The 15,968-nt window shown below is 43.3% G+C and overlaps 1 protein-coding gene across 2 annotated transcripts in view; it reads right to left on the bottom strand.

The window, feature by feature from the left end:
* Positions 1-15,968, bottom strand: part of b4galt6 (UDP-Gal:betaGlcNAc beta 1,4- galactosyltransferase, polypeptide 6) — a 38,705-nt gene that overhangs the window by 11,614 nt on the left and 11,123 nt on the right. The window contains exons 1-6 of one of the 2 annotated variants that reach the window (XM_015353885.2): positions 11,772-12,001; positions 6,358-6,474; positions 4,523-4,636; positions 3,594-3,718; positions 2,432-2,548; positions 1,334-1,521 (exon numbers count right to left, since the gene is read on the bottom strand). In XM_015353885.2, coding sequence (XP_015209371.1) covers positions 1,334-1,521; positions 2,432-2,548; positions 3,594-3,718; positions 4,523-4,636; positions 6,358-6,457 — 644 coding nt within the window. In that variant the 5' untranslated portion in view covers positions 6,458-6,474; positions 11,772-12,001. Of the gene's footprint in view, positions 1-1,333; positions 1,522-2,431; positions 2,549-3,593; positions 3,719-4,522; positions 4,637-6,357; positions 6,475-11,771; positions 12,002-15,968 lie in introns of those variants that run through there. The other variant, XM_006634057.3, reaches the window with a different exon arrangement.

Genomic DNA, 15,968 nt, shown 5'->3' with positions numbered 1-15,968 from the left:
GCACTAGGCAACAGAGAACAATGCTGAGCGTGAGGCTACTTCAGAAAACAAAATTCACTGCTTTATTTAACACACTTCCAGTATATTACTACACTAAACAATCCAAAACACTGACGGACACTTCACATACACTGGCTTGATTTGGAGGGGTCTCTCTGGGATTATAGACACACACGCTAAGGTGACAAAAGCACAAGCAGAAGTGGGGACTATTGCCCAGGATATATCCAGCAAGGAGGGCTGTGTCATTGTCAGTTACAACGACAAAGGCAAGTTATTTTAACTGGCATCTGTCAGAGATAAAATCTCCTCAAATTAACCTGCTGTGTTAATAACAGTTAATAACGCAAGCCCCACTATGTCTGGCTATATCCTGTGTAACCTACTATGACGCTTATCCTCAGGGTCATGAGCTGCATGTTGGAAAGAACTGGGAGAACAGATTAAGAGCAACCAAACCAACTCATTTTCTCAAGACAGAGCATATCAGGCACAGCAGTGCATATCAAGCGGATATGTCACTGCTCCAGAGAGCCCCACAACATCTTCACAGGCTCAAGCTGACCCTTTTTGGGTCCCACAGGCTGAAGCTTGTACTGCTTCACCTGGGCAAGCACGTTATCAGGCCTTCCAATGAGTCTATCTTCATATGGCAGGCTCAGGAAACTTTTAACATGATATGGAACAAACATTTCAGTCCAAATGATTACAAAGTCAAGCAGTGCCAGCTTAGGTCTGAAAAAAGTGAGGGAATGAAAACAAAACAGAATTAGAACAGAGGAGGAAGTGAACAAGTTGGACTAGAAACAATATCCAGAATACAGATCAAGGTTGTTATATATTTTTGAGAATATCACTGAATGTCTTCACATCCCAAGCAAACACGACAAACATTATGTTTCTAAAAAGCCCAGTCAAATTAGCACTTAAAAGTACACTTTAAATATGAGTGTACAAGCTGAAATAGTAGTGTTCCGCTTTTATTTGCAAACGAGAAGGCCCTTTTTATTTTAGGATAAAAAAGGCATGAGAAAGCGGTGAATCTTACCACACCCCCCTAACCTCAGGCTGAAGTGAAACAGCCAAACTTCTTTCCAAAATAACTAGCGCATCAGCGCTTGGAAAATACATCTGCTGTCTGATTCAAGTTGTTGAAAACAAGTTGAAACTTGTGGAGATTTTAGTTAGTAAATGAAAGAGCTAACCGTTTCGTTCGGGAATCTAAGTCAAGAGGGACAGCACGCGAGACAAGAACCCGGTTTTAAAAGAAGTAGGAAACGGTCATAAAAAGCTAGGAACTGTTCGATAGAAACGGAAAAAAAAAGCCACTTACATATACATATACTTGTCGAGTTTAGCAGCGAAGTGCCGGGGCATTTGTCCACAGCCATAGTAATTGCGATCGTTCTCTGGGATGTGGTCCACGTCGTGGAAGATGAGACAGTCCCAGTCCAGGTCCTTCATGGCCTCCTTGAACCCGACGTTGAACAGCATGGCACGGTTAAAGGGCTGGGCGCCAGTCTAGCGGAGCAGGTACAGGTCATTGGCAAAGAGCGACGCACGAAGACCGGAGCAAACCTTCCCTTCAGACCTCAGTGTATATCATTACTAGCTAGAATGCCATGCATTGGAAGTATCATTTCAAGCGTTTCCTAAGGCAAACAGGAACAAGAAAATTTCTATGTTCTATCAATTTTAAGAAGCTGAATCCAAACGTACAGTATATCCTCGATTTAACGAACTAATTGGGGAGAGGGGAGGTCTGATACTGCCGAATGTCTGTTAAATTGCGTTAAATTTGGTTATGAAACCAAAAATCCGTTCAATGAATTATATATTTTGAAGCACAACGCCACCCATACTTACGTGAAAAACAACCAATTTCGCTATATATTACATACCATGCATTAGAAAATTATAAAACATAATACACCCTCTTTTAAGAAAAAGAGAGAAAAAAAACTTAACATCCGACATATCAACCAGACTATCATGTGGAAGTACCGAACTACCGACATATCAACTGGAAAATAACGGGGAAGTACAGACATATGAACCGTAGAACTTTGTCCCTTAAATCCGAAATCCATTGAATCGGGGTCCGCTAAATTGAGGATTTACTGTAGTGGGCATTTTGTTTCGTGTCCCAAATGCTTTCAAGGCCACCTCCGAAACCATTAAGTAGACAAAAAGCTCTGAACAAAATGTGCGGAAAAAATAAGGGAATAGTGACAGTTCTAAAACTGACCACTAGATGTCAATGACTGCACATAAGATGAATTTCAACAAAACTGCAAAGATGCTGCAAAGTAGCCTTTTTTTAAACCTGTATTTTGGTTCACTTCATAAATAATCATAAAACACTGCAGAGCAATTTAGTTCCGGGGCTTGATTTTTCCAGTTACAGCTCTCAAAATGAGAAAAGTCTCACCTGCTCAATTACATAGATGGCAAACTGCAGGCGCTGTCGCTGGAGCATGGGAATCAGGTGTCGAAACAATATGGGGAGGTGTTCATGGCGGTTTCGGAAAGGAATGAGGACTGCCACCTGGAAAAAGCAATTGTACAGACTGGTTACGAATTATAATGCAACTGCCCTTTCACAAATACAGTATCTATGATTGCTTCAAACTCCTTTTTCATGACTATTTTCTTCTGTTATACGACAAATAGCATATGTATACCAACACTGTGGGCATGGGGCAGTTGGTAAACCTTGTAAATATAGTATATTTCTGGAACATATTAGCCGGTGTGGCAGGTTCAGCTGCAGACTGGGGCGTCTTCTGTGTGGAGTTTGCATGGTCTCCTCAATGTCATGTAGGTTGTCTTCAGATGCTCTCTGCTTTCCTCCCACCTTCCTACCTCGGGCCCCGCCAGTCCGGGGTACCAGTCCCACCTCAGGCCCCGCCAGTCTGGGGTACCAATCCCACCTCGGGTCCCGTGTGTCCAAGGTATACTCTAGGCTACCACAGCCCTTATCACGAATAAGTGACTTCATTATAATGCTGGACAAGCAGGCTTGCGATTTGTCTTTCTTATCAGTTATAACTGGGAAAATTTCTAACAATGTATTTGAATTTCTAAGAGTTTGCATTGCTAAATGATGTATTTTAAAAGAAGTACTTGTCTTTGAGTTCAAACAGCATTACACTCAAGACTACAAATGCAAATACTGGCTAGTGAAGCCAATCACTGAAGCTGGTATTATGCTCATGGCTCCTTATTCAACAAGAAGCGGGCTGTTGAAACTTGTTTTCAAATCGCTAAACAAGGAAACGTTCAGAAGAGTTGTGCCATTTATTTAACTGATGCTTTTATTCCACGTAAATAATTTTTGTAACCGTTTATACAGGTAGGCATTTTACCAAAGTCTTCTTACAGTGGCACAGCTGCAGATAATCTACCCAGGAAGGTAAACCACAGCTTTCCAATACTAATCCAGTTCCCTAACCAGCACACACTGCTGCCTGCAGCCTGGACTGGAGCTATTAGTCACAGCGCACCCAGACCAAGCGCAGTGTGCCGCAGTCTGAACGTGTTTTAGAGAAAAACCTGAAGGCACAGCACACTGTAGAAGGGTCATTACTAACCTTCCAATGAGGTTTGCAGTCTTTTGGCTTCCAGTGCCCGGCGATCTGAATGTCCAGGGACTTGCAAAATCTCTGGTGAATTTCTTCCATTGTTATTTCTGTCATATTGACATCAATACGACCCTCTGGAAGAAACAAGAGAACAGCATTTTTTTGTCAAGGTTTACAATCCGGTATATTAGTCTTATGGTTCCCAAACACCAGAAAGATGCAGACAAATTACAATTACCATTCCTCTATTTCACACTGTGGCACTTCAGAAAATCAAAAGGGGCTGAATACAGATAATGACAACATCTAAAAACAGCTAACCACAATCATTGACGTGTTAAATTGCTAAATTTGAGGTTTTTAACTTCAAGACAATTTTCATTCAGACACTGGGGATTTAAGCTAAAGCCTCCTGAAAAACAGAGATTATTTTTCCGATACACTCCTTTTGCAAAACAAAACTAAATGTTCAGAGGTGCAGACTGATAAGACTTAGTGCCTTTCAATCTTCACCTGCCTCAGAAATAGATCTTGTTTTCTTGCTTACATAAAATATCAAGAAGTTAAAAAAAAATCTGTTTTAAATCTGGAAATAATGTAACAAAAATGTCTAGACTCTGCACTAAGTACTTCAAAACTACAATGTGCATTTTTAGGTTTTCAAACAACTGCTTTTCCTTAAAACTATCAATCGTTTTGAAAAGTAAGGTTTGAATGACTTTGTTGCCTGACAAGTAAACATAAGAACAGAGCATTTTAAGTCAGGCAAAAAAAAAAGGCATTTTGGGAACTGATTTAATACCCCCGACACCTCTGTTCAACAAAGGAAACATGTGCCAAAGATAAGAATGATGCTTTGCTCTATTTAGTATCAGCAGTGCCACACAAATCCTGATCCTGTCTACAAACTGTATATTACAACACCTTCCAATACTCACTCATAGAAGGTAACTTCTCAGGACAAGGGAGGTTCTGGGCGTAAGTAAAATTCTCTGGAAGGTATGTTGTAGGTTGAGCGATATATTCACTGGAGTTACTGCCATCAGGGTAATCTGAGATAAGAAGATTTGGAACACACAATAAGCATTGCTTCATGCTGGCATCTGGTAAATAAGTACAACTCTTGACTTCCTCGTTTTCAAACACTGTGGTCTTTGTTAGTTTTTCACATTAACTTCAATTCCGAATGGCTCACATAGGGGCGATACTATAAAATGATAAAAAAGAGGAAGAGTGAAGGAGGGGCTGCTGACATTCTCTCCTGGGGAAAAAACCTTAATAACAGGTACATTAAAGTATGTATTTTTTAAACTTATGTATTGTCTAAAATTCCCTGGGTGTGTAATTCTTTAAAAAAATGTGTTACATTAATGAATATTCCCACAAAGTTAAGCACATTATACAAATATAATATTAATGTTTTTGTGCGATTCAATCTATACGTTATGCATCTCAATAAAGAAAAAAGTACAACATGTGAGGTTTCAGCTTTTTAAAATACTGCTCATGACACAATTAATAACAAAAGCTGAGCTGCACATCAATTTCTAATGTGCATATTTCACAACCCTCCATATAATTACATAATTACTATAATGTCATTCCCTCGTATTCTTCAGTTTCCACACACACAAGCCTAGCTGTCCGACATGTGCTTTTTTAACATTAAATCATTTAGCACAGCATGGAACTGGCTAATCAGAGCACAGTGATGTTCTGAAATTGCCTGAGGAACACCCCATCCAACCGCATTGAGAAATTATGTTCACCACAAAATCAGACACACTTTAATGAATAGCAATGAACGAATCGTACTAATGAATAGCAATTGAACTACAATTAGCACTTTTTCATTCTGTTAGCAAAAGTACAAATCTCTTAAGTGCGTAACAGTGGTGCTTTGCCTGGCACGTCACATATAAAAAATGGCATAATTGCTCTGAAAAAGATAAATTTTTAGTCCTTGCCCATAAATCCAGCATACTTTTATAGCACCAGGTGTTGGTGCCTAAGCTCAGGAGACAATATAGTTATTGGAGGCCAAAAAAACACACTTCAGTATTCATTATTTAAATACATTCCTAATATGGAAAATAGCTGGATATGGAAAATTTACTAGTAACCTTTGGATCACGGGTGATCCTGAAATATGTCTGAATCGAGTCAGCTAGCTCTTATTCCATCATGGGATGTCCGTACAGTTAGCATCCACTCGCATCAAATCCAGAGTTTAACCGGCTGCCTGTGCCCTTTCCTGTGTTATCGCCCCCTGCCCCTCACAGGCATTCTTCTGTCCCAGATCGACATGATTCATCGGAGTCATGGGACCATCCTCAAGTCCTGCGGAAATCCCCAGATCTGCAGGACATTCTCATCCCCGGTTATGAACGCCCAGCAGAGCGGTGTTCTCCTGATGTCTAAGCAATCGGGGGAAGTTGGTCTCTCTGACGTTCTGAATCTTATTTTAATCTCACTCCTTGAAATGCTCTTCAGAGGGAGCATGTCTCCCCCTCCGGCTCTGCTTAGGAGCACTGTTACCGAGCTAGTTAAGAACAACTGCTAAGACAAGAGGAGCAACTAAGCGATGCTTTGGTGTTTAATGTGCATTAACCTTTTGAAACAAACAACAAAATCTCCTTGACTACAGGCCTTTAGTGCCATCTTCAAACCTAGGACTACCATCTTCAAAAACATGTGCAAGATTATACTGTGTATTTACATGGGGTCTGGTCAAGCATCACAAGAAAATCATCTCGGATGAAGCGTAACCCACCTGTGCCATTAAGAGTGCTGTTCTTGATCGTGTACAATCTGATCATGTGTCCTATTGTTCTGACGTTGTCCCTCAGCATCATTCCTTGGGCTTGAACCATGAAGAAGTAGGTGTTTGCTGAAAAACAAGAAATTAAACATGTTTCAATTGCACAAATACATCTCATTAAAGATTATAATCAAAATGTAAAGTAGACGGGTGTTTTTGAAAATGTAAAATAAATGTAACTCTTTGTTGTTCTACAGAATACCAGTTGCCAGCAAAGGATTCTCTTTCAGCATCTCAGCCTGTCAGTAATATATTCTTTTTTGGTAAACTTTCCATTTGCAAAGTAAATTACTCTTCATTGTCATTCATCATAAATCCATTAGATAGTACAGATCATAACAGAGATGAATTTCTACCTTGGACAACAGCAATTTAGAACATTAACCATCCAAACCACTTCCTGTTTTTAAAACCATACAGAGTTTAATCCGAACATTGGCAGCTATAACAGACTTAAAAACCCACACCTGTTGGCAAAACAAGGTCCGGGCTTATTCAAATCAAGACCAAGGTCAAGGCAAGATCGACTTGAAAGCAAAAAATAATGATTCTGTCATTTTCATTAGTGATCATCAACACACTCAAATGAACCCCCAAAAACTGATGTCCCACGTAGCAATAAAATAACAACACAATTAAACAACTCTGTATCCATCCACTAAAAAGGGTAATCAATTCAACTCAAGACGAAGTGATCTCACTGGTATGACTCAATTATGGAAGAAGGTGTAACAGCTCAAAAGGTTACACGCACTGTAGCACTGTTCCAGATATAAGATATTTATTTAGGCAAAGCATTATCTGGTCTTTAACTTAAGATCTCTTTATACACCTCACAGTACCAATACAAGATGTACAATGCCGTAAATCCATTTCAATCCAATCTATGGCCATCCAGGGCAAAACGTGTTGAGAAAAACAGCCTCATTTCCCAATGTAGTTCATCCAAACAAATAAAGCACAAGAGGTGCGAGTTTCTCAGGAGTGCCTCTGCACTGAAATAAACCCATCACAAAGGGCAGCACGCCCCCGGTGGCAGGAAGAAAAGGCAGGGGTAGAAAAAGGAGATGTGGCAACTGAATAATTCAGAGCGAACCGCGTCCCACACCACTCAATAGCTGTTCACAGCATAGCCCTCCTCCTGGATCTAAACGCACCACACGGCTCAGCCCACACTGGTTCAAACGGCAGGCGGGACAGAAAAACGCACAGGCAGCAGGGCACCGTATCAAGAAATAAAGAGACCTCAAACTGGAGGTGAAGTCACGACTTCTAAGGAATGTCACGGGCCACAAGCAATACAGGCCTTGGACTTTGGCCCAGGAATGGCAAGAGTGGCAAGGAGATCCAACTGCTGTATGGTGTGCCTTGTGGGAAGATCATATACAAAGGTAAGCCTACAGAACAGTAACTACACTTGTCTTCTTGAAGAATATCGCACATGTGGCCGAGGCAGACAGAACACTATCCCTCCCCACACGGCAACGTCCTTCACCTGCACTGCGGTGTCCTCACTTAGGAAGCGCCACGAACTGTGACCGTCGGGGGAGAGAGAGGGCACAGCATGTCATCGTCTTGCATAATGTGATGTAAATCTCCACAGAGAGACAGAGGACACTGAGCTGCCAGGAAGCCCATTACATTATATTCTATTAATAACTGCAGGGACACAATAGCTGCATTCAGTGAGGGCCTGCCGTGTCTAATGCATTTCTATTGCATTTCAGTGTGCATCAGGACACATTTTGTGTGCCTGAAATATTCCCATATTCACGTTTATTTAGTTGTCTTTATCACCATGAACCTGAACTAATAAATGTGTCTTGCAGTGTCGCACATATACACTACTTTAAGAATTACGCATGCAGGAAATTATTGCACAAACCATCTCTTTTTACTGAAAATCAGCTAAATACCGATTAATTCTTCAAGATTATAATCATCTATTAATTAAAAGAGAATATAATTATCTATTATTTAATGATCTATTAATCTATTTAATTGACACAATGGAAAAAAAAGATAAAGCCAGGTCAAACGGAGATTTTGAAATCTGTCAAATGCATTTTCTCCTTTTGAAATACTTGAGACTCATGAAAAGGAGTAGTGAGGTCTGGATGTGCCCCGCCTGGGAAGGACTGTAGCTACACCGCACCTGTCCTGCAGGTGTGGCTCTTGGGAGATGTGAAAACGGGTCATGAAACATCCCGCGTCACAGTCTGGAAAAGGAGGAGCGTTATCCCCAGAGTTAGGTCTGGCTAAACTCCGCTCTGGGTTCAACTAGGGCCGTATCTGCACAGTCACAAGGGACAGCTAGGAGAGGTGAGGCATGAAGCTCTCTTCAGTCCATCACTGTGTTCAGGGTGGGAAAAACAAAACACAGGGGAACCACGGTCACAAAATAACCATCTTAAACTGATGTTTGGTTCACAGTACATAGGAAAGGTGACAAGCACGAGGTGGCCACTTGGCCCATCTAACCCATTCAGTAGTTAATTGACTGAAGAATCTCGTACAGCTGTTTCCTGAAAGAAATCAATCCACAGGCTTCAACAACGGGGCAGCTTGTTCCACCACCCTTCGCACTTTCAGACTGGTCTAAACTTATACTTCCTGCAAGCTTAAGATGGTCAGATGCCACAGCACAGACCTGGCCTTTAAGATATACGATTAATAATTCGACGCAAATGCATGATAAACTGTCGAAGGCAAAACTTCCTACGGGTGCTCTGCTGTCCTCCCACAGTCTAAAAACTCACTGGCAGGTTAACTGGCTCCTGGTGACAACTGGCCCTGTGCGAGTGTGACTGTATATTTGTGTCACGTGATGGACTAGCGTCCCATTGAGGGTTTATTCTGCCTTATGCCAGGAGGAAACCCACATGAACACAGGGCAAACAAAACATAATCCACACAGATCGCACCCCAGGAAGTGAACTTGGCACCAATACTAGCCACTGCATCGCTGTGCCAGCCATACCTACATGTTAAATGAATGTGGAAGCGTGAATGTGGAGTCTGGGTCTGGGTTACAGTGACTGACGACCCCCCGACAGCAGGGCAACACGCTGATCGAGCCCAGGGACCCCAGGAGCCGCCCCGGCTACGGTCTCGTCCCGACGGGCCGATTCCTGCGGTGTAGCACACCGCTGTCTGCCCGCGCCACCACGCCTCTCTTGCAAGTTCCGCCGGGGAAGCCCCTCGCCGCGGCCCGCTGGGATAAACCGGGGCAAAGTGTCACGTCAAGGGGACGGAATCCCACAGGAACCTGTTCCAAAGCCCCCGGCGCAGATGGACAGCTCACACTGCTTCCAGTGGTGGGCGCTCATGCTACTATCTGGTATCCATCACAGCAGGCCTGCTGGCGATCCCAAGAGACATTCAGCATAATGCATTTACTCCCGTCTGCTCTGCTCAATACAATACCAGTGCGCCTGCTATAAAATGGATGGCCAACTGCTTCGTCAGCACCGTCTGGATCTGTTGCACTTGTAAGTGATCAGCTCCTTGTGATGCTCGGTTTATGAACTAGAGGAAAAATGTGAGGTGTGGAAGACCGAGTGAGAGGAACTCTTGAGAAGGGTCAAGACAGTGACAATGCGTGGGAGACAGCTGTCTTCCTGCAACTGAAGCCTGTGATTTTTCACACCCCTGTGTGTTCAACCAGAGAGAAATTAAACAGACTGCAGGATGCCAAATGGCAGGTTCCTGTCCTGTTTCGTTTGTGTTTAAAAAGACTTCCGACAGCGTCCTGTGCTCCTTTGATAAGTTAAAGTCTCGCCTACGTTTCATGTATAAAAGGGAAAGTGAAACCTCCGTCGAGCGAGCACATTCACCGAGTGCGAGGGGAAACCCTGACTCTGCTCCCCTTCAGCTGATTGAATAAAGATCTCCGTTTGACAATTTCCTAACCTGAGTGAAGACTGAGTTTTCTTCGATAGAGGTGCGTGTAGAAACTACTGTGTTTCTCATGTAGGTTTTTAGCTCAGATTCTCAAAAGAGGAGAAGTGGTTTGTTACTCAGAGATACCAGACAAGATCATCTGCTCCCCCTCTGCCTCTTGGGCTGCTCACAGCTCCCGGCAGCCATCAGTCTCTTTCAGATCCCTGTCTGGGCCTGCGCAGCGCGGCAGGTTTAAGGTCGCCTGTCTCTTTGCTCATCAAACACATATGGTCTGAATGAGCACCAGGGCCGAAAGGCGTGAGGCTGATAGGACTTGAACCTCCAAATCAAATCAAAGTTTATTTATCAATTGCACAACAATACAGCGTGCAGCAGTAGTTGCTGGCAATGAAATGTCTTTTCCGTGAGCTCACAGAAATCACAAAAACGCATCACTCGGCCGTGGCTGAGGTGCGCTAGAGCAAAGGAGGAAACGGCAGCCGCTCGTTGATGCTGGGAGTTCAGATTGCACGTGTCGACAGCGTGGACTAAACCCCACACAGGAGAGGCGGGCAGACACTTCCCTGCGTGTTTTAAACACATCCATTTCTTCACAACACAGTCCTGTTTGAATAAACAACGCAGCTTCATATTGCTGAAGCGCATCGCCATTTGTTTACCACAAACACGGAAGTCTTCCTCTGCCTTTGCCAAAACAAAGGGGGAAAAAACTGGGAAGGTATTGCATTACGAGAATAAAATCGGGTTTAATCATTAACCGCCCTCTCCAAAACAACCCCGGTCCCCCAGAAAACTACATTTTAGTATCTTTTTTTCTAATCGAGTGTAATTAAGAGAACATTCGAGAGAATATTGCTTGATTTTTGCATTGTTTGATACATGGAAAGGAAGGGGGAAAACGAAGGAAAGGCATAAAAGTCTTGGTAACATGAATAAGTGTTCTGCTAATAAATGTCTTTAATAGCATTTTAAGAGTTTTTGTGCAGTTTTAATGTCTCTTTGTGATTAAATCCCTTTTAGTCATTTCAACACAAAAAATGAAAATGAAAAGCATTTTTTCCCCACTCACTTTTAATGTCATTTTGCGTCTGGTTCACTTTCCCTGGTTGGAGTTTCTTTTCTTTGCAGAAACAATGTGATGGGGAGCTGCTGCTTCAACTCCTTGAACAAATTCTCTTTTTTTTAACGTGACTAAAAGTGCAACTTTCTCTGCCCAAGTCATCGGTTTTTGTATCTTTTGAGGTCCAGTATTACTAGCAAGGGAACTAGAAGTACGATTAAGTCCCATATTTAATTAAAAAAATAATGGATATGGGGCACAAAAAACGTCACGAACAACGAAACGCAGAAATTTAACTGACTCGAGAAGGCATACAGGCAGACTAATACGCAACGCGGGAAAGTACGGGGATTTCTTTTGAGGGGGGGAGACCCGCGAATAAAGGAAAGCATGAAGTACGAACCCGCGAAAAGCGAGGGTGTAGCTCCGAACACATCAGCTTTCTCTCTGGCAGCCTCTCCCTGTGAAGTAACCTGTCCCGGCGTTCATTCTCAACTAGAGGCACAGCCGCAAACTGTCCAGCTGCTCCCGTGAGCTCATCTTTTCATTCGCCAGCGGTGACCTTTTCATTTTCTAGTGCTGGCAGCGTTGTGCAAAAGGTTCCCAAGTCCAGCGTGTGAGCCAAAACCACGCGGTTCAAACACACAGTGCAGACTGCCCACAAATCCCTGTCGTCTGCAGAGGAAATTTGGCAGAGGAATGCCTGGGAAAATTCTCCAACGCTTCGGCCAACTTCCTTGCTTCACAAAAGAAATTTCCTTTTCTTCACAGTTTCTTGAGCCTTTTTCCATTTTCGGTAGACTTTCGGCTGATGACGAACCATTTTCCAGCGCGCCAAAGATGAACCTAGAAACTTCCCCCTGGCAACTGTGCTGTGCAATTTCAGTAAAACACCTGGACAGCTTTCACTGCTGCCACATTTCTACACTCAAGACTGATTTCGCCTTCCTATCAGCTAATCCTGAAATACTCACATGCTCATCAACAATGTCCTGGACTGGTTGATGTGCACCCAGTGCAATAAAGCCTAGGAAGTGCTAGGTGTGTGCTAGGAAGTGTAAGGAAAATAATCATCCTTACAGGTATTTAGTGCTTTTCTGGACACTCCACTCAAAACGCTGTACAGGTAATGGGGACCCCCCTCCACCACCACCAGTGTGCAGCGGCAGCCATAGTGCGCCAGGACGCTCACCACACACCAGCTCTTACTGGGGAGGAGAGCAGAGTGATGAAGTGACAAAGGGGAGATCATAAGGAGGCCCCAAGGGAATTTTGGCCACCTACCCTTTTCGAGAAACACCCTGGGTTTTATTAATGAGAGACAGGACCTCGGTTTTATGCCTCATCAGAAGGATAGTGCGTATTCTTTTAAACAGTATTGTGTCTCCATCACCTTACTGGGGCATTAGGTGCCACACAGACCGCAGGGTGAGCGCCCCCTGCACCTCTTCCAGCAGCAACCTTAGTTTTTCCCAGGTCTCTCATCCAGGTACTGGCCAGGCTCACTCCTGCTGGGCTTCAGTGGGTAGCCAGTGGTGAGTTGCAGGATGATATAGCTGCTCCATGGCTTGACAAACACAGTGTGCACTAACTCCAGCTTTCTTTTAGTGATGTCCTCTGACCTGCCAAGAAGCAGAACCCCAGTATTCAGCTTCTTGCATCTTTTCTCTAATTAATATATTCATCCTGAATTGATGAGCTCTACTATGGTAGGAGTAATCCATGCCACCCTACTGTATATCACTGTTATATGCATATTGGACATTTACTCCGAGCCAATTCAAAGGTGCCATAATGTCCTTGTAGTTATGAAAAGGGCGTGCATGCTTGGCATCATGAAAGGCAAGTGAAATATATTTGCAAGTGCCATATAATGATTTTCTGTTGCTTTGCATTCTCATCGGTCGAGTGGACGACTGGATTGGCCCTGCTGACTCAGATTTGCATTAGAAATGCATCCAGCTACATTGACATGCAAGTCCTGGGTGAGTCTGGCACAATTTACACCACAGTTATCTACGTTCAGAATTAGTTTCCAGCCACAGTACTTCATCAGACAATTTTTCCAAATTGTTTCCTCACATCCGATGTAGCCTTAGTATTTTTTTTAAAGACGGGACACCAAAGAATTCAGTGTGTCGGCATGAACTACAACCCTTCAATCAGAGAAAACTGATACTTGTAAATTTTATCAACAAGTATTCATGGAATAGTACAGCAATCTGACACTGGCCTGGGGTCATTCCTGTGACCTGGCTTGAGTGCATTTTAAACAGACACCTGCTGTACGTGACATTTCAGAAATAACTGAAAGCCAGGGATAATATTATCAGGAACAGCTACAAGCAGATGACAGGTCATTTTCACTCATAAATACCCATTCATGGTTATAAGAGAGTACGACTCTGTAATACTGCTGTCATTCAGGTGGACACTGTAGGGAATGGGCCTTCTCCCGGTGTTATCCTGACATGGCTGTTTTCATCACACATTAAACTCATCTCAAACCTTCACTGAGCCGCGCTGACTCCTTACTTCACTACACAATCACCACAACATAATATTAACGGACAGACCTATCAAGCTAGTTAGCTTCCTTATAGCTATAGCTATATATTTGGATGTTAGTCAAATTAGAGAGAGCACAGGACTTTTTTCTAGCAGCCAGGAAGATGACTGAGAATTAACATAACATCACTTTTTTAACCTTTACAATTTCTGGCATTAGGAATTTGTCTTTTCGCATACCCCAGCTTGCTCTCCATGAGACACACAGACACACAGATATGGAGAGAGCATGGGGTTAGAGTGCAGGGTCAGCCATTGTACATCACCCCTGGAGCAGTTGGGGTTAAGGGTTGGGCTTTACTCAGATGCCCAACGGAGTAGGATTCCTCTGCTGACTGCGGGATTTGAACCGGCAACCTTCCAGCCACAGGTGCAGATCCTGAGCCACAGAGCCACCGCTCCGCCTCCAGAATTGTGATAGCTATAGCGCTATTTCATCTCAAAATACTGCGTTGCACCGCAATGTTAAGTCATGCATATTAATATGCACGTGCATAATAAGTGCATATTATAAGAAATTTGATGTCATGCATCTTGTCATCAAGAAAGACTGTATACTGCACATGATTTTGGGAACGTTTCACAAATTTTAGCCCTGCGTGCGTTGTGTAATGCTATGCAGTTTTGTACTATCCTTATACAGCTCCATAAGCATCATGCTGTAGTGGGGCATACTATCTTCACAAGAGAAGCCAGAACTGCTTGAGCCCAATTAGGTTGATTTACTCTACTTCTAGTCAGCCTAATGAAAGCATGAAAGAGGCCCAAAAAAAAAAAACTTGGTTTCGTAATTAAGAGGGCAGAACTGGAATCGCACAACGCAATGTGAAAATGACAAAACAAATTATTTAACTAGTCAGACTCTGTTGAAATACTGTACTCATCTGGTTACCATGTTACACGAGTGTTAACTGCTGCTCTGGAGGCAGGACAAAGGACAGCAACACGGCTAATGTAACAGGAGATATTCCAGTGGGGCGCTTCGTCAGTGTCCGTTGGATGCAAAGGAACAAGTAAAGGTTAATTTGCTTCAGTTTTGGGACTACAGTTTTTCCTAGAGGCTAACATCAGGCTTATGATGATGTTCACTGGCAGTTGTGCATAACTGCAAAGGACACAGACCAGGTTCGTCAGAGAAGCACAGACCAGGCAAGGGTCACGTTGAGGAGCTCTGCTGTGTCATCACTGTAAGAGAGGTTAAGATAGAAAAAAAGAGAAACAGCATTTCCGCTGTCGATCCTTCTTCAGGAGTGTAAAAAGCAATGTGAAAATACAAAGCTCTTCACCCCTCTTCCCCCTGATCCCCTTCTGTGCTTGCTCACTCTCAGCCGCTCTGTCCCACCCTCCTCTGTGCTACCTTGCTCTCGCACGCACAGCTGGAGAAGGCCCTACAGCTCCAACCCCCTTTCCCCTTTCTGCTTTTAAACATGGAATTAACCTTGTCTTGGCCCCCTCACTCAATTAAAAACAACTGATCCACGGAGCTGCATCTTTCCAGCCTGTAACACAGACAACTCCATGGGAATGACGTGCAACACAATGACCAGAACAGGATACAAGAGAGAATTCCTTATACGGACCAGAGGACTGGACTCCCAGCCACGCGGCTGCAACGGACTTCACACATCTTGAGGAATTCTTAGATCCTCTGCACGTTTTGCAATACAGTGAGAAACCGGGAGTCACTGGCCTTCTCCTGTTTGTAACTCCGACGCTCTTTTAACAAATGGACCACATCCACACCCGAACAACAGGATTTCTTTTCTCTCAGCTGAGAGAAGCACCTTTGCACTCAGATGGCTTTTAAATACAGTTCAACTTAGATCTGATATGCAAAAGAGGGCAACGTATCCTCTTCGCAGGATATCAGAATCGTCTACTGGCTGTGAAGGGAGAGCCCTCGAACACAACCTCAGCTCGCAAAGCTGTGAATCATTTATTACTACCAATGCAGTGGAACCGGAACATCGTGTACAGCTTAAGTTTGAAGTCAGGAAAGCCAGACACGAGCAGAAAAATATGCATCCACTCG

Source organism: Lepisosteus oculatus, chromosome 6 (genome assembly GCF_040954835.1).
Source record: "Lepisosteus oculatus isolate fLepOcu1 chromosome 6, fLepOcu1.hap2, whole genome shotgun sequence".
Classification (NCBI taxonomy): Eukaryota; Metazoa; Chordata; class Actinopteri; order Semionotiformes; family Lepisosteidae; genus Lepisosteus; species Lepisosteus oculatus.
Note: the sequence above shows the minus strand (reverse complement) of the source record. Positions and strands in the feature narration are given on the sequence as shown.